At 46.3% G+C, this 18,638-nt stretch overlaps 1 protein-coding gene across 1 annotated transcript; it reads right to left on the minus strand.

The window, feature by feature from the left end:
- Positions 1–511: 511 nt before the first annotated feature.
- Positions 512–18,481, minus strand: specc1la (sperm antigen with calponin homology and coiled-coil domains 1-like a). Its single transcript, XM_080532753.1, has 16 exons — positions 18,368–18,481; positions 14,166–14,331; positions 13,906–14,044; positions 12,146–13,788; positions 11,710–11,917; positions 10,696–10,769; positions 10,305–10,480; positions 9,902–10,083; positions 9,666–9,784; positions 8,233–8,323; positions 7,121–7,210; positions 6,791–6,950; positions 6,420–6,522; positions 5,049–5,165; positions 4,865–4,924; positions 512–3,748 (listed from the first exon to the last, which is right to left on the minus strand). Exons 2-16 carry the CDS (start codon positions 14,292–14,294, stop codon positions 3,659–3,661), a joined length of 3,381 nt encoding a protein of 1,126 aa, XP_080388879.1. The 5' UTR covers positions 14,295–14,331; positions 18,368–18,481; the 3' UTR covers positions 512–3,658.
- Between the last annotated feature and the right edge of the window lie 157 nt (positions 18,482–18,638).

Here is an 18,638-nt window from a genome sequence, read left to right on the forward strand (position 1 = left end):
TCACAAGCCGATTGGATATATTCCTGTGAGCAAGATGCCCTCTTAGAAAAAAATAGAGATGGAGTGTTCCACTTTGAAGAATTAGAGATGGAGTGTTCCACATTTAATAATTAAGCCCAATGCACACGGCGTGCGATGCGATATTGTCGCACAACAACATTCGATTCTCCATTCACACCCACACACTTCAGTGGTGTGAATTGAGAATCGAATGTTGTCGTGCGACAAAATCGCACGCCGTGTGCATTGGCCTTTAGAGATGGAGTTAAGTGAATTAAGCATTCTCCTTGAGAATGTTCAACAGTTCAAACAATCTCAGGTTAATACGTAAGCATGTACGTATACGTACGCATTAACCTTATGTATACATATGTAAGTATGTAGTAGGTAGTAGTGCTACTTTTACATTTTGGCCTCTTTAACTCAAGGTGGAATTTGACTCCTTAAGTATAAACAAAATCCACACACACACCAAACATTCCTGTTGCAATGATTCTTTAATATTATTGCCATGGAAAAAATAAAGCAATATAAATACAGTTATATAGACTTTTTACATGTGTTGATTATCATTTCAATGTGCATTTGTACTAATTACTTAACACTACTATAATGTTTCTATAATCACTTAACAGGACTCATTGTTCGGCACTTCATGTACAGATTATGGCAATCATGACTTATTCATGATAGAAATAAACTTCAAAAGACAATCTGTTTCTCCTCATCAAAAGGATACTGAGTAAAAGAAGGGCATGGATAAAGTAATGGATTTGTCACCGATAGGCAACACGGACAATAATGAAAAGAAATAGGCTATCAAAATCTTTCAAGTAAACAGAACAATTTCAATATGTAGTGGACCCGTAAAATAAAAAAAACATGCTTGAAGTTTTCTTTCACATTTGTTGTGATATTAGTAAAGAACAAAATACAATTCTGAGGATAAAGCCACTGAAGCCATGGTAAATATAAGCTATAACGATTGAATGAACTTAACTAAATCAAGCACTAGCTAAGATATCAGATACTGTAAATGTCCTTCAGTAGTGGTATCATGTCAAGATGGAATCAGCATCATTCTAACACATTCTATTAGCTTGGTCAAATCTCCTTCCTGTCCACATTCTAATAGGAGGTTTGGTCATGGGTTCAGTGCTCAATCACTCTGGAACATTTAGACACCTCAATGTCCACTGGAACATGATCAAGAGAGATTAGATCTTTATTTACATTGCTTTTTTTTGTATATAGTAGAATAGCTTCACATAGTAGTAATACAATACAAGACCAAGTGTTTGGGGCTGTTGCAAATGAAATCATAGACCAGGTTGCAGTATGACAATGGGAATAAAGACTAAATGAGGGTTGACATATTGTACTGTATATAAACAGTAAATACAGTATGATATAATAGTCACAGCCCTCTCAAAACCACTCTCAATTTCCACTGCATCTGAATGGCTTAGTCTCACTCCCCAACTGCACTGGCTTTCAGAAAAAGAACATAGCACTTAAACGTCTAGTTGTGTCTAAGACAACGTACTGTAGGCAGCTGGTGGGAAGGTGGCTTGGCAAGCAGTAAGAACTGAATGTGCTTTCAAAATATCAGAGAAATGCTGCCCCTCCAAAGTTCTATTACAGGTATGTGTCAGAAAGGCTGCATTTAATACCATTATGGTAGTTAGGGGGCAAAATTAATTTAAAGGCAGCAAAGGATTGCATATTATTCTTCTGTGGCCAGGACACACACAAACAATAAGTCAGCTTATGTTAGGAGCTTATGAGAGAAATCAGTGCAGCCGTGTATGTATGCATCACATGAATCTAACAATAACATTAAAAACACACCGCTTCATGATTAAGGATTGTGTATTAACCCATGCAAATAAATACACTGGCACTATAATAAGGAGGCACAACAACATGACAGACATTTTTCATTCGAACATGAACGTTTGTGACTAAATATAAACATTGAATTATTGAGCTACAGTAATATACCTGTAGTAACCTGGGGGTGGCCAGTCATATCTTGACAGATGAAAAACAACAAATATCATTAGCTTCATTCGGAAATGAATTCCAAGTCAGCTAATGCTTATGTAGAGTGACCTCTCTGACTTATGTGTGCATTACTTACAATTTGTTGTGCATATTATTATTTTTTCAATGATGTTTTCTCTCAATGTAAATGGAGGCAGTGATCTTAAGCAATATGATAAACACTCACACAAATAAAAATCATAGAATTCTACACACACACACACACACATTATGAGTTTAGCTCTCTAAAAATAAATACCCCCCTAGTCAACAGTAAAGCACTTGACAATCCTTGCAATTAGACTACATGTATGGCATGCATATCAATACTGTTGGGGGTGGGGGGGAACTTGTGCTTGGGAAGTAAATGTGTCAAATTGAAAAATGGGTTGGTGTAATCAAAAACGTGATCAAAATACAACCTCCTAAAAATGATCAGCGGCAACAATATGAGGGACTGTGTGGAAGTCCAGCTCTGAGACTCAACGTGGGGGCACAACATCCTTTTACTAGGATTCAAACACCAAGAGGCTTGGAAACATGACATTTGGCAACTCTAGTTGACTTCACATACTGTAGTGTGAGGAGCGGAAATCCCTCCTATTTTGGTTTCACTGACGGATGGAGACATTGTCTTGACCCTGTATTTTTTCAGGCCTCTTAGTTGGTCTAGGTCAGTGACACCGAATGCTAGCAGTGTTCCCTCTTATCTTTATGAAAATAGGCCAAAAGCATGACACTTTGTTATAGTGTAGCATGACTCGGGTGACACAGAAAGCTCCTGATAGATTCCTACAATGTAGAGTACACATTTGCTCAATATGTACTGGAGCTGTCAAAGCTCCACTTAGATTCCTCAAAGATACCTTAAAGACACAGTTTAGTAGCCAATCTCCAGCCACGTCATTCAAGCAGGCACTTCATCCATTTCTATCAGAGGCATTTGCACCTGACAGAATGTCCATGTGTCAGGAAGGCTTCGTCTGATTCCATCCAAAAGCACAGTAGTTCCGTGATTTCCAGGATGAAAGACGACACACGCTGGTTATGGTTTTGCTAAAACATTTAAGACGGTGCCTTGCTTAGAGGAGGGAACATGGGTGCAAGGCACAAAGGCTGGGTTTCAAAGGCTAGCATGATCTCCCCCCCCACCCCTCCAACACTCGTCCTGGAGGGTGTTCATCACAGCTCAGGCCTGATGGATTAGTGTAAAACAAACATCCTAAACATGGCAGGCCCTTGAAAGGCTCTTGAATGGCCTTTAGACCGTGTTGTCACAACACTCAGCGAGAAAGGCCAGACTCTCCACAAGTCATATCTATAAATACAACACCATCCTCCACACTTGATGGGGGGTGACATAGCTTTGTGAGCTTCATATAGGTGTGTCTTTAGTGTTATAGTAGCAGTGAATAAAGACAAGCAAGCCTCCGGGCCAGAGGCAGGGGGGCCAACAAGCAGCTTGGCTGGGTCCTGGGGCTGAGGGGGGGTTCAGTGGAGTGAGGTATAACTGTTGAGTTGAATGTTGAGTTGAAGTGTTGGAGGTGCGGTGAGGTCAAAGGTGCTGGCTTGGCTGCAGGTTGTGCTTGTAGAGCTTGGCAGTGAGATCATGTCAGGTCTCAAAGTACTTGTAGATAGCTGTGACATAGGTCATGACACTCTGCCAGTCCGGTCTCTCCGTGTGCACCATCTCATTGATGTCCTGCAACACAGAATGAGACACTATTGAATATATATTATTATTATATATATATGCAGATATATAGATGATGCCATAATATATATATATATATTTATTTATTTATTTAGTGAAAATTACAAGCAAACAATAGGGTTTACATTCACCATTTTCTCCCACCCACCCCTCCCTCCCTCCCGCCCCACCCAATCCCACAATAACAACAACAACACACATCACAAAAAACAATACAATAATACTGACAGTGGAGTGAGCAAGCACATAACCAGGAAGAATAACAACAAACTAAAACATTTAGTTGTATTGTATTAACTGTGGCTCCTGAACACTAAACTCCAGGACCTCCAGAAATGATGTCAAAATGATGTGTGAATGTGTCTAATTGTACAATAGCCTATACTGTTATATACAGTATCAGAAACCAAAGCATGCTGCAGCACTTTGACTAATAACTATAATATGCCAAGTCGTCTACAATCTACGTTTTACCTACAGTATGTAAATTAAATATAGAACAAGAGCTTGATTTTTTCCCCTAGAGTTCCTCCTATAAGCAAAAACAACAAAACCCCCACACAGTGCATCTTTCATATCCATGTAAGCAAAATGCATTACATTGAGTGTTTATTTTGTTGAATAGGACAAAAATATCACTATAGATGATGCCATTATGTTTCAACTGTACGGTGCCTGCAAGTCTCCATATATAAGAACATATGAAAGCAGTGTTGCGCCTAAATGATTTATTCCTTCCATCCGCGGGCGCCTATAAGAACCTGAGAGTACAGTGCCTTCATGCACACGTACACACAATTTCAGAAATGGCTAAAGCAATATGACCACAAATACCATAAAAGAACTAGTACTTTAAGCTCATAGTGTGTAGAGCAAAAAGAAGTGTCACTGTCCCATTACTCACGCAGGGCACTGTGTGTGTATATAAATATATACATACATTCAATTGAATGGGAAAGTGTGTCCAAACTTTTTACTGGTACTGTACATACATACATAAACACACGTACACACATACATAAACACAGGTCAGAAACATCAGCAATGGTTGCTGATTAAAGGCTAAATGAACACTACTGAATGAACCTTTCATCTCAGTCTTACCAGAGTAGACTTGATCCCCACACTCTCTGCGGCCTGGAAGGCTAGAGTGAAATTCCTCCGCTAAAGACAAGTAGAGGGAAAACACACATTCACACCATAATCTTCCAGAGAAAACAGATGACGACAGACTAAAAACAAAAAGTTGTAACACATTATTCATTGCAAGAGTAGGAGCTTGGCTTGCCTTGTCCTGGCTGCTGAGCTCCTGGTAGGGGATGTGAGCAGGCAGGTAGGTGTGCAGCACCGCGCAGAACGCCAGGCCGTCGTTCCAGCTGCTGCTGAAGTTGGTTATGTCGATAATCTAGCAGAGAGAGGTAATTTTGATCATAAAGACATGGTTCAGAGGAAACAGTACAGGCTAATGACAGGTGGGATACAGTGGGGCGTTAAGGTCAGTCAGTTGATACAACAGAGGTCAGCACCCAGACACCAGGCGTCAAGCAACCGTATGTTTCGTTTCACCCTACCTAGAAAACCTGGTTTTCCCTCATGAACAAACACTTTTTATGAGAATGACCTTCTTTCTCTGACAGGGGGCGTATCAGCTGAGCTCAAATTCAATCTACCGGATAATCAATCGATCTGTTTACGTGCAGATGTGCTTTGCCTCCTCAGACACAAAGGACTCTCACAACAGAAGAATTCTAACAATGCAACCCCTCCCCCCAACCCCCCCCCCCCCCCTCCAAAAACAGAACAGGTTGGTTCCTATCCCACTCCAGTGTGAAATCTCAATACATTGAATCCCATTACTCTATTTCAGGGTCATTTCTACGCAGCTTTTCTGTCAGCCAGTTGAGCAGGACGTGTGAAATTTGGCGCACTTCCTGGAGAGAACCATGAACAGAACCCTAGCGACCATTCACTCTGCGCCGTAGCAACAGACCATCAAGAATACAAACACCCTTTCAGCATGACGTGAGTGACTCTGAAAAAAAAGGGTTCTTGATAATAGCTAATCTAACACATCCGTATTCAGTCATATGTATTATTAGGTTAGTGCTTTATGTTCATTCCCTCTTTGGATGCGTTTAAAAAATAAAAAAAATAAAAGGAAAAAAAAGTAGTTCCCAGGAACTGTTGTTCCAGTCAAGTGTTTTATTTTGTGAAAGAGGCACCATAGGGACAACACACTTTAAGGCTGTACACAAACAGATAGCAGTCCCCATGGCAACGTCTATAACGGTTTATGACAGGGTAAGGGTGGAGGCCTGAGAGCACTCTGAGAGAACTGACGTAGGCGTCTGATAGGCTTTTAAGACACAATTAACTGAACCCGACCAAACTCGGGTCAGCAAAACCCCACATCGTGACTGAGTTTTAATAGTGCTTTAATAGTGGCTATTGACTTGGCTTTGAATTATTAAGCTCCACACACTGTCAACTTCGTATGTAAAAAGCAAGCGTCATCCTCTTGATCAGACTCACTTATTGACATTTCAATATCGTTGATCACACTAAAGGTGGAGTCGTCGGGTGAGTCATCGACCGCAGCAGGTGTAATGACCTGAGGGATAATACCCAAGCCGTCTGTTGTGATGACAACAACACCTACCTGGTAGCCCTCAGTCTTCTTCTGGCACCACTTTAGCAGAGCGTTTCTCTTTGAGCCTCCGTACTCCCTGGCTAGAGCTGACAGAGGGTCCTTCCTCTCCTCTCTACACAGACACAGACACACACACAGACACAGACACAGAGACAGAGACAGAGACAGAGACAGAGACAGAGACACACAGACACACAGACACACAGACACAGACACAAAACTCATTGGAAAAGCATATAAAGACTCCCAAGTGCCTGGCTGATGCACCAAAAAGTGGTATAAATTTGTGTGTACTGTCAAAATATTTAACTGTACAAATGATTACAAGCAGTTCACGGTCTGGTGTCTCTAGACGTGTGACATGAGGAGCAGGCTCGTACCGGAGACGGCTGCGTGCAGTGGGGGTGACGGAGGCGGTGGGGGAGGAGGAGGACATGGAGAGCTGCGAGGAAGCAGAGCCCATGGCCATCAGAGAGGAGGAGGAGCCACTCTCAGGGGCCGAGATGTCCCTCTTCATCTCCTCACTGCTCCTGCGGGACACTGGTCATAACACCACAGGGCAGAGATACAGAATGGGTCTGGTTCGTGGAGGTCAAGCCGTCAACGCTTTTATCATTTTGAAAACCGGCAACAGTGAATTGAATTCAATATGAGTTGAAAATGGCTGGTTATGCAACACACAGTGAGCTCTCTCTCGCCTAGTGTCCTACCTGAGATGGCCTTGGATGAGTCCATGTTTGAGACCCTCTGGAGGGCAGATGCAGGGCGGTTGGCAGAGGAGCCCCTGAGAAGGTGCTCAGCTGTGGAGTGAACACGACAGTGTCAGGCTTCGAAAATGCACGCACGCACGCACGCACTGTTTCCCATACATAGAAAAGACTGTGGTGGGCCGCCAGTCTAATTTGTCCCGCCATAGTCTCATTACGAACCGAAAGCATTTTTTCAGCGCTGCTCGCATACAGTGTTCAAGCAGGGTCGCGGAAAGGCTAGTGCTAGGGCTATGAGCTAAAGTAGAGCTTCCCCCGTCAATGAAAATGTTACCCGCTAGCGTCCCCCCCAAACTCCCCCCACCCCCCCACCACAATTATGTTCCAGACTTTTTTTCCCTTTAATACATGCTTCCTTTAATACGTGCTCCAACCCGTCAGTCTCACTAAATCCTGTGGGAAACACTGCAGAGGGGTCACAGAATCATTGCAGTGAAAGAAAATGACATCCCAAATCTGAGCTATAATCAAAATAAGATTGATTGTTCTACTGGAGATGTTAAGGGAGTAACATGGAATGGTGTCAGTTGTCCATGTAAGACAACAATACAACACGGACAATAAACAAATCCTCGTGGGCTATATCCATCCCGGCTCGTTCACATGAACAGGCTCTTGACCTCCCTAAAGAGGAGGCTGAGCGGAAAGGGGAAGGAGAATTTCCCATATTAGGAAATGACTGGCCCACTGCACCCCCGTAGTGCTTTGTTCCACCTGACACACCACATTGAGGTCAGTAAGAAGCTCTGCTGACTCCACACTCATCCCCCCCCCCCACCCACCATGCTGTAAAACCAGAGCATCCCAGCCAGCACATGTGGAATGGCTCATAGAAATGCCTGGAATAGCCCCCATATTGTCCTGCACATCACGCAGCTAATCTACTATGCAGAGCAGCTGGGGTCTGAGGTCCAGGAATTCTCACATGCAGCTGTATATGCACATCACTATCACATAGCTTCTCTATATGCAGCTGTTTTCCTTGTCGTTTTAGCTTCACAAAGTAGCGTCTCATGTTGAGACTGAGGTTTGCGGTCAGTGCGTAGCAGTCTCACCCGGCATACTGATGTCTGTGTAGCTAGGCCTCTTGTCACTCAGAGAGGACAGGGGTTTGGGTGCGGAGATGGACCCACTTATGGAGTGTCTCTGTAACAGACAAAAAAAAGAAATCAGTAGATTAAAATGCACACACACAGTTGATTCGATCAATGCTATTTCTCTCTGGAAGCATGTCAGATCGCATCACGCAAGATTCTCAAAGCGATTTGCATTAGTTTAAAAAAATTCATGATAGCCCACTCTGTGAGAGCAATATCAATATGATCATTTGTTACAGTTCACGTTTCATAATGTAGGCCTACACAAAGTGCTTTATCTGAAATGTAGACTTTAGCTCAATAATATGCCCCACAATAAATCAAGATATTCACTAATGTTATGTAAAAACGTTTAAATAATATTTTTTGCTAGCGAGATTGAAATTAGTTAGTTCTATGTTTGCAGTCAATTGTCAATGCGCAAAATTACTCTAACAGCGCTCTTTGGCTGCTCCACGAGTCGTCTGTGAACTCACAAAATAATTGAAGCACTATGTGAGCGTTTCGGGAAACCCGCTTCATCTTCCAAAGAATTGTGAGTCACTTCAGGACGTGCTTATTGCTACGAAGATTTCAGGAAACGTATTAAATGATGGATATTTCATAGGAAAGATCGTTCCCCTTTGACCACAGAGCTATATGGAGTGGATGTGTCCGTACATGGCCATGCTGGGCCCATGAAAAATGTAGTTACACTTCTAGTTGTTGATGTTATTAAGTCCTCAAGCCATGAAGCTATGGTATTATAAAAAAAAAAAATGTGTTTAAACCAGGGGTTTAATCCAGGCTTATTTTTGATAACTCTTGCGAGATTTTTCAGAATAACCCAGGATTTTAGCAACGTTGATAGAATACCCCCCAGGAGTAGAAGTATGGGACTAAGAATTTGATGATTCTGAGCTGGTGTGAGAAAACTGAGGTTGCTGCCTCAGTGGATTCAGAGGTGCCGTAACTTTTTTGGGGACAGTGGAATGCATATTTTCCATGGTCCTGATTGGTCTCTGTGTGAGGCCAGGCCAGGCCCAGAGGCTCCTGTCAGCTGTGACAAACTGTGAGAGGAAGAGGATGAAGTGCTATCTGAGAAGTATTGGAGGTCTATAAACACAAGGAATATGGGAAAGCTGTGAGCAGGATGCGTCTGTCACATTAACCTCCTGCACTACGGCAACGTGACAAAACCAGCATAGACGGTTCTCTGGCCTAAATTGGTCTGGCTGTTCACAAGGACTCTTAATAAAACAGCGATGTGTGAATGTCTCGTCTAGCATTAGCCAGGGTTCATTCAATGTGCTTGACCTGACGCCTTAAAAAAAAGAGCTTGACTGCACGCACGCACGGACAGACACAGACAGATAGATAGACAGACATATATTGAGCTCCAGTTCCAGTACCTGTATAGGTGAGACTGCTGCTGCAGGAGGGGTCTTCATAGGGCTGGGGCTGAGGGGGGTACGTGGTAGTGGTGCAGCGGGAGCCGTGGGAGCAGGAGGAACAGGGCTGGTGACGGGGCCTGTAGGGGACAGGAAGGTCAGACATCTGTCTCATCCGGTAGGAATCCTATAGTAATATGAACAGGATCCTATGGTAAATACTATGATATTAGGAAGAAACGTGGGCCATATCTTACACTCGCATTGTGGGCTAGCTTGTGAAGCATTGTCAAAGCTCTTGATAAGGGTTTTGACAGTGGGCGAGGGCTCAGAGGAGGTGGAAGAGCATCGGCTCAGACCCATACCCTGCCTCAGGGCAGCCAAGTCCCTCTCCACCGCATTCATGTAGTTATACACCCTACCTCTCTCCTCATCCTGCCTGGAGAGACACACACAAAAACAAACACAGTCAACACACACACCTCCAAACACAGAAACACACACCAGGTATATTATACACAGTTCACTGCATCCAGCCTTAAAAAGAAGGTGAGTGATTGCTGTAAAATACACAAGCCCAAATCTGTGCTCTTCACACCTGGATATGAACACAACACAGGTGGCATGTTGCATTTGACATGCTGTTTCTCTGTCTCTTACTTGCGGTTCTTGACTTCGTCCAGCTCCTTGCCCAGCTTCTCGCTTCTCTCCTGGGCCTCGTGGAGACGGCGCCGCAGGTCCCCAATTTCCTCCTGGGCTTCCGACTTGATGTCATTAGCAATGACCACAGCGGTCTGCAGATCAGCCTGGAACTGACGCCACTCTGCCGACTCCTCCTGAACGAAAGAACGGACACACACACACACACACACACACACACTGTTTAGCCTGAGGCAAAAATGGAAACACTAACATCATTTTGACCACTGAGCCAAATTATCAATTCTATCGAAAAAAAACTGCAGAGCACCATATCATCATATAATTGCGAACCAGTGACTTTTGTGGGCCATTGTGATTGCTTGACCAGTCAGTGACCTGGTCCACTCACCCTCAGTTTACGGTGGAGAATCTTGATCTCCCGCTCCATGTCATGCTTCTGGTCCTGCAGCTTTTTCACAGAGTCTGCGGGAGGAAGCAGACGCAATAGTTAAGTTCATGTGAACGGGCCACAGGAGATATTCACACAGGAAGGAAGAGACAGAGAGAATCTGCTTTAAACAATTCAAGAGCTGATAGAGACACCGTAACAACACACTTATGAAACAGGGGTTTATTATTATTGTGTCATTTGAGTATTTGAGATTATCTCAGATGGGAGCAGCAGAAGTACAAATCAAGCTTGAGGTCTCTCTGACTCAAATAGACAGGGTTATTACACTTGCATATGACACAATGTTAACACATGCACATTGGCTGATTGCAATAATTGTTGTATACATTCATATTGAAAATGTAAATCTGGGGGCCTTGTGACTTGAATTATGGTTTATTGTCACCACAGAAGACTTTTATGTTTCCTCTGAATCCTTGAAGTGTGAAACGGCTCTCCACTGTCACCATGTGGCCGGAGGTGAACATACATTGAGGGATTCCACTGTGACTTGTCCTCTACTTTCTTCCCAGTTATCCCTAGTCCACTCACTCTGGCCCTAGCCCACCCACTCTGGCCCTAGCCCACCCACTCTGGCCCTAGCCCACCCACTCTGGCCCTAGCCCACTCACTCTGGCCCTAGCCCACCCACTCTGGCCCTAGCCCACCCACTCGGGCCCTAGCCCACCCACTCTGGCCCTAGCCCACTCACTCTGGCCCTAGCCCACTCACTCTAGCCTTGGCCCACTCACTCTGGCCCTAGCCCACTCACTCTGGCCCTAGCCCACTCACTCTGGCCCTAGCCCACTCGATCTGGCCCTAGCCCACCCACTCTGGCCCTAGCCCACCCACTCTGGCCCTAGCCCACTCACTCTGGCCCTAGCCCACTCACTCTGGCCCTAGCCCACTCACTCTGGCCCTAGCCCACTCACTCTGGCACTAGCCCACTCACTCTGGCCCTAGCCCACTCACTCTCCAGGTCGGTGATGATGAGGTTGTCGTGGAGCTTGACGGCTCTGTGCTGCTCCACCTCGTCCTCCAGCTCAAAGATGGACTCCTTCATGTCTCCGATCTCCGTCTCCTTCTCCTGCAGCTCCCCGCGCTGCTTTTCCAGCCCCCGCTTCTGCTCTGCCATCTGCTTCTGGACCTGCTCCTGGAAGTCCCTGTACTCCCCATCCAGCTGCAGACACAACAGGACAGGAAAAAAGGCTCATCAATCATCATATCATTAACTAATGCTCCAAATTAATTCTCGTTCATTGCTTCGGTGGTGAGGAATTTCAGATGGAATTCGATTTCCTAGACAGCCTTTAAAGTAGGATAGAGGAGACATTGACCTGGTTAATGGTGGAAATAGGCTAAACGACCCTATTTATTTGTCTAAACAATAGGGTTAGGGTGAACTAGCCTTATTGAGGGTGTCCTGCAGCCTGGTGACATCGGTGCGGGCGTGGCCCAGCTCGTCCTGCAGCTTGGCGGCCTTGCCCTCTGCCTCCTCTTTGTCCAGCCGCACACCCTCCAGCAGCTGGCGGATGTCACTCGTGTCCCCGGAGTTGTGGATGGAGTAGAGCTCGGCCACCCTCTGCCGCTCCTGGTCCAGCTGGGCTCTGCAGCGGCTCAGCTCCACCTGGTCGCTGCTCACTGCTGCCTTGTACTCCTCCAGGGCTGCGACCATGGCTCCCCGGTCGTGCCTCTCCGACTCCACGATGCGCTCCATGTGGTGGTTCCTCTCCTTCAGCGCTCCGATCACCCCTTGGGCCTCGGCGTTGTCCTGCTCCGCCATCTTGAGGGTGTTGCTCAGGTGCTGCTGCACCCCCAGCAGCTGCTCCCTCTCGAAGCGGGCGTTCTCCGCCAGGTCCACGTAGCGCTGCTCCAGCTCCATATAGCGGCCGCTCTTGATGTCCTCCTCCAGGACATAGGAGAGGTGGTGGTCGTCCAGGAGCGAGCGGAAATACTCGATCTGCCGGCCGTAGTGCTCCAGCTTGTCGCTCTGCTGGCACAGGGAGTCCATGAGGATGACCTTCTCCTCGCCCAGCCGCTCGTTCTCCCCGTTCAGCTCCTGGGTGATCTGCTGCAGGTCGGCCAGCTCCTGTAAGGTGGCCTGGAGCTCCTCCGCCGTGCTGTGCTGGTTCTCCTCCATCTGGTGGATGCGCTCCGTCAGGCAGGCCACCGACACCTCGCTAGTGTTGCCGCTGCTGCTGCCCCGGCGAGAGCGTTCGCGGCTGGGCACGCTCTCCGACTCGGAGGAGGAGGAGGCCCCGGAGGGGGCGTCCAGGGCGTCGTCGCTGGAGGTGACCGTCTGGTAGACCTCGCTGGATTCACTGTCCAGGTTGTCAACTGAACCGCCGTGCCGGTGCCCCGCCAGGAGGTCCTCCAGGGAGCCCGGGGCAGAGCCCTCCACCGAGGACGTGAGGGTACCCGTGCCCCCGCCGTCACTGTGCCCACTGCTAGCTGCCAGGTCTGGGCTCAGGGAGGGGTAGCTGAAGAGCTTGTCTGACCCTTCGAGCCTCTGCTCCAGGGAGAAGCCCAGGGCATTGAGCCGGTCCTTCAGCATGCGGTTCTCACTCTTCAGCAGGTTGAGCTCCTCCCGGATGGCCTGGTTCTGCTCCTGCAGGAGGAGCAGCGTGGACTCCACGTCCGCTGCCGTAATGGCCGACACCTCCCTCTCCTGGGGCTTCTCCTCCTCCCCTGTGGCCTCCTCCCGGGGCGCCTCCTCCCCTCCCAGGCCCAGCTGGGAACGCATGTCCCTCAGTTCACCGCGCAGGTGCAGGATCTCCACGTCTTTGCTCTTAGCCAATCCCAGCAGGTCCTTCACCTTGGCCTCCAGGGCCACCTTGTGACTGATCTGGCTGTCCGATTTAGACTTGCTCATACGGCCTTCAGACTCTGCAAGAGCCTGGCTGCGAGAGCGCTTCCCCAGGGCCACATCCCCCTGACCTGTCCCAGACACTGACTGCTTCTTGCTGGCCGATGTTCTGGACGTCCTCAGACGATCCCTGGATGAATTAGGCTCCTTGGAGGTGGAGGACGTCACACGCTTGGCTGAGGAACCTTATAGAGACATAGAATAAAGAGAGTGAAGTGAAGGGTTATAATGTGGAAGATGACAACCAGAAACTCCCTCACAGGCTACTTATCTGGTGTTCAGATACGAGTGAACAACTTTACCTGAGCTTGTCTTTGGTTTACTGTCTGGGTTCCCAGCACTGGTGCTGGTAGAGGCAGCCCTCTTGCTCTTGGTGACAGTGCTGTTAGTTGCAGGAGCCCCCCCAGCCATAGCCGCTAGCAGATCATCATTGCTTTTCACCTGGAACACAAAATAAAAATACAGTCAAATCACTTTGATGCCACCATGATTTATCAATCCGCTAGCAGAAGATTAACATCAGTCAAGGAAATGGGTATGATTATGATAATAAGAGGGGTACCTTAGATAGCGGTGCCGTTGTGGTGGTCTTGGCTGCAGCCTTCCCTGTGGTCCCTGTAGCAGCGCCCTCTGTCTTCCCCCGCTCTCCACTCTGAACCTTACTCACCGCCGGCCTGCCTGTCTTCTTCATACTGGGCTCTCAACCACAGATACATTTACAGCTCAATCTGGACACAGGGAATGAAGACAACACATCTGTCAGTGGGCAAATCTTCAACTTTCCATTGGGTAGGAACGTTCCGGAGTTCAGGGGAAAAGGGGACATTTATTTCCATAAATCTTTACAAATTTGGAGCTGTGCACACAGGTCTTGGAAACCAGGAGCGCCTTGCATTGCCTTCTCTACGAAATGACTGGTTGATCCATCTCCACTAGATGTCAGTCATGGTCAATTCACTCAACCGTGGAGTCCCCCATACAGTCACGGATAAAGATTGAATACACATTTGTGTATCATGTGTTCCAACCAGGTCTGTAGGGAACCGTATGGGATGTCATGAAGACCCAGATAGGAAGAGTAACTTGGGACTGTGCCTACAAAAGCAGAGCTCGGAAAAACACATTTTTGCATATGATGTCCTAAAACTCGTACTGCCTCAAGACAGGCTCGGAAGAGGTTATCTGAAGCAACTTGTTGTACAACGGAAATCTATGATGTATTTACAAGAAATGCTTTTATTTTTGACCGCAAACGAGAAAAACATGAACTTTAACATATCAATCGCAAATCGGAATTGCAAGAAGCTCGGAGTGTAACCAAAATAAACTAAGTGCTTAATAGAGAGCCAATTTGGAGAGTAATGGCTTTCATGAGGGGCTCTGCCAGACAATACGCTGCTCAGAGACGTGGACATAGTTTGAATTCTATACCACTGGAGAAGGGGGGAGGGGTCGATATGAGTGATATCCCTTAGCTGAGGAACATTAGTGCAGCCTGCTCCCCCCCCCTGAGACTCCGATGATCGAACCTAACCTGCTGCTCGCCATGGATACTGAGCAGCATATGAGGTCATTTAAAACCAAGTGCTTTTCTAATGGGTCTCAGTTGTGCCTGGTTTTAAGCTGCAGGTGGAACCACTATCGTCCTGCCTTGAGCGTTCTTCTAGCCTAATCACAAAAGCATTCTTACAATATTTAACTGTGTTACATGCCTGTTTCTCTTTCAAAATATAAACAAGGTGAACCACCACCACCAATTTCTGTTGAGATAGAATCACCAGTGCGCGTGTGATAGTTCTTTTTGAAAAGTGCATTGGCTTAGCTAGGCTATATCAGGGAATGGCAACATGAAAGGGGGGGGGGGCTGTGCATTTAGACTAAACTGCCCTACGGTACATCAAAAAGAGGAGCAAAAGAACATTCTGTCTGGTCCTTTTGGTTCTTTCTGCACTTGTGGAATTTTGTATCTTTCCAGAGCTTTTTTTTTTTTTTAACAGCTCCCCGTTGTCCTCTCTTGGCTCTCATTTATGGCAGAGCAGCAGAGGTCTTGTGCTTGTGAGGAGGGAACACTGCCTAATGTCTCTCAGCTGCCTGGACTGGTGTGTGTTGCAGCCCTGCGGTTCCTGTGGTGGGGAGGTGCTTGTTTATTCAGACCCCCCATTGAAATATGCCTAGTGTACACATTCCCTAACTGCTCGAGGTGAAAAGACAGACGATATTATGAAACCTATGAAAAACCCTTAGTGATGCTTAGCTACAGCACCATCACAGAGGGCCCCAGGCTTGTGTGTTGGCATCATATTTGGATCTACTATAATCAGGATACTTATCATGTCATCACAGTTACCGTATATTCTTGTGTCGTTAAAATGTGTCTCTTATATGGCTACAATTCCACTTGTGGCAGTAAAAATGCCCTTTTTAAATGATAATACTAACATGGACATCAGGGCCACGTTCCAACAAATGACTAGGCTAGTTCATTCGTCAACTTGAGGAAAAAGTAAGTGTGTGTGTGACTGTGTGTGTGTGTGTGTGTGTGTGTGTGTGTGCCTGCATGCATGTGTATGAGTTCTCACCACCACCTGACCTCTGTTTTGATTGTGCACGGCGTGTTGCCAGGTGCTGACATGTGCACTCAACATGGTCTGGATAGTGGATACAGCTTTCAGAACCTCTCAAATGTGGGCCAAAGCAGCTCACCCAAACACACAGCTAATCTTGAGGACAGCCCTCTTCTTAGGCTATGAATAGGAAAGGGAGAGGACTCGGCTGGGGACAAAAAGTCCCAGTTAACTGGCACAGAGCCTCTTGTCCAACCCTATTTTCTCTCATTCTCTACAGAATACATTACGTCATGTCAGTCTACTCTATTTGATGAGCAATAACAAAAAATAGTCAAAGTCTGTGCAAGACTGATTCAAAGTACTAGCAGGTCTGATGCCAGTTAAGCTGGGGGTCTAGAAGGTATGGCTGGCAGGGCTCTAGAAGGTACGGCTGGCAGGGCTCTAGAAGGTACGGCTGGCAGGGCTCTAGAAGGTACGGCTGGCAGGGGGTCTCTCAAAAGCAGAGTACAGATCTGAAGCCAGGACTGGTCCTGCGCTGATGGGATGGTGCTATTTGATTACAACAATGTTAATGAATGCATGGGACCCTGGGATCCGTTCCAAGGCTGATCAGAGGGACAACTGTGCACAGTGGTCCTAATTGTTTATGAAACAAAGCCATGACAGAGAGTAAGAGAGAGAGAGAGAGAGGGAGGGAGGGGGGGAGAGAGGGAGAGAGGGAGAGAGATACAGAGAGAGAGACAGAGAATGTACACAGTGAGCATGTTACTCTTTCAACCCTAACTGCCCCCTCCCTCTTCCTCCTTATTCAGCATGCTTTGACTGTGGGGAGTCACTTCCTTTCCATAACATCAGTTTCCTGTGGTGGCGTCTCCTTTGAGAAAATCCTACAAGGGTGAATGTGTGTGCGAAGACAAGCAGACACCAGTAGGTTTGAGACAGAGCAGACAGCGTAACCTCTGAACTTGGGAGTCTAAAGTATCCATCAGAGCAGAGGAACAAGGCCTTACACAGACCTTCTTTAGTAGTGCACAAATCACATAGGCCGAGGCTGAACTCTGTACAACATCAGAGCTGAGGGGATATTAGAGGGAGTGAGTTGATATTTATGTACTATTATTATTATGAGATTAAGACAAAAAAAACATATGGCTACTTCAATCAAAGACACACAATGTGTACACACACCTCTGGTAACCTCTAGCTCTAGGAATATGTTTTGTTTGGCAGTTTTTTCAGAGGTTTTTTCAATTCTGAAAAAACTTCCAAAGAGAGGCCAGTTTCCAAGAACTGCAGATTTTTCACTTTGGGACTTTTTTTCCAAAGGCAGACTGAAGAGGCAGAGAAAAGGAGGACTAATTCCTATTGCATAAGTCACATTCCCTGGACAGTGAATTGAAGAGCAGACCGTAAAAATATTGCTTTAGCTTAGAATTATTCCATTGTGGAAAATAAAGAATTCAGGAGAGCTGTGTGCTCACTGTGGATTCTTGTAAAATGAGGACAATGTCTTGCTTTCAGATTCAGCCAAAGTTTGCCCACTGTTAAAAGAGAACCTAAACAGCATTTGTTTGTCAAATCAAATCAAATCAAAAAGAAGAAGAACATACCAACAACACTGCACACGTCTGTACTAGCCCAGCACTGACTGACAGCATCTAGTGAGCACCAACTAGTAACCAACTCACTAGGTGTTAGAACTGGGTTAACTAGCTGGAACTAAAACTTGCACTAACTGCAGAAACATTAATGTCAGGAGTAGACAGTGACAAAGTATTCCCGACTGACATAACATGTTGTATGGCAAGGTTGTCAAGTCACCCCACTAGCCAAACCAAAAAAACAAACCTGTGTGTGTGTGTGTGTGTGTGTGTGTGTGTGTGTGTGTGTGTGTGTGTGTGTGTGTGTGTGTGTGTGTGTGTGACATCGAGCCACCCACCACTGTTGTCAATCAAGTGGCTAGCTAGCTAGCAGCTATCTGGCTAATGACTGATGTATGAACAGCTCTCTCGTTTGAGGCTACCTCTTCTTGCCAACTAACTGGGTCGAGACACACAAGTTAAAAGTTAGGTAGCTCGCTAAATGCGAATAATTCAGACATATGAAAGTAGCCAGTTTGCTAACTTCAGAGCTTTTCACTGAGCTTGACTTTTTTTTTTTAGCATAGCTAACTTAGCTCATCTGCCAGTGTTCCTACCTCGGCTGGGCTCTTCTGTTGTCAGACTGCTTGATCGGTGGATGACTTGCAGGATGCCAGTTCATTCGAAGAAGACAGCTTTGTAGCTTTGTAGCTTTGTTATCCCAGTATTTCCCCCTGTCCATCGGTTCAGTCATGACACGATGCTGCTCTCAGTTGTGAGAAGGCAGCAGTCGGAGTCTCGCCTCCAGCCTGGCTGCCACTAGAGAGCATCACACGGCCATAGATGTACACGTACTAGATCAGCATCTCAATGACCAGCCTGACTAAA

Source organism: Nansenia antarctica (genome assembly GCF_963989245.1).
Source record: "Nansenia antarctica genome assembly, chromosome: 5".
Classification (NCBI taxonomy): Eukaryota; Metazoa; Chordata; class Actinopteri; order Argentiniformes; family Microstomatidae; genus Nansenia; species Nansenia antarctica.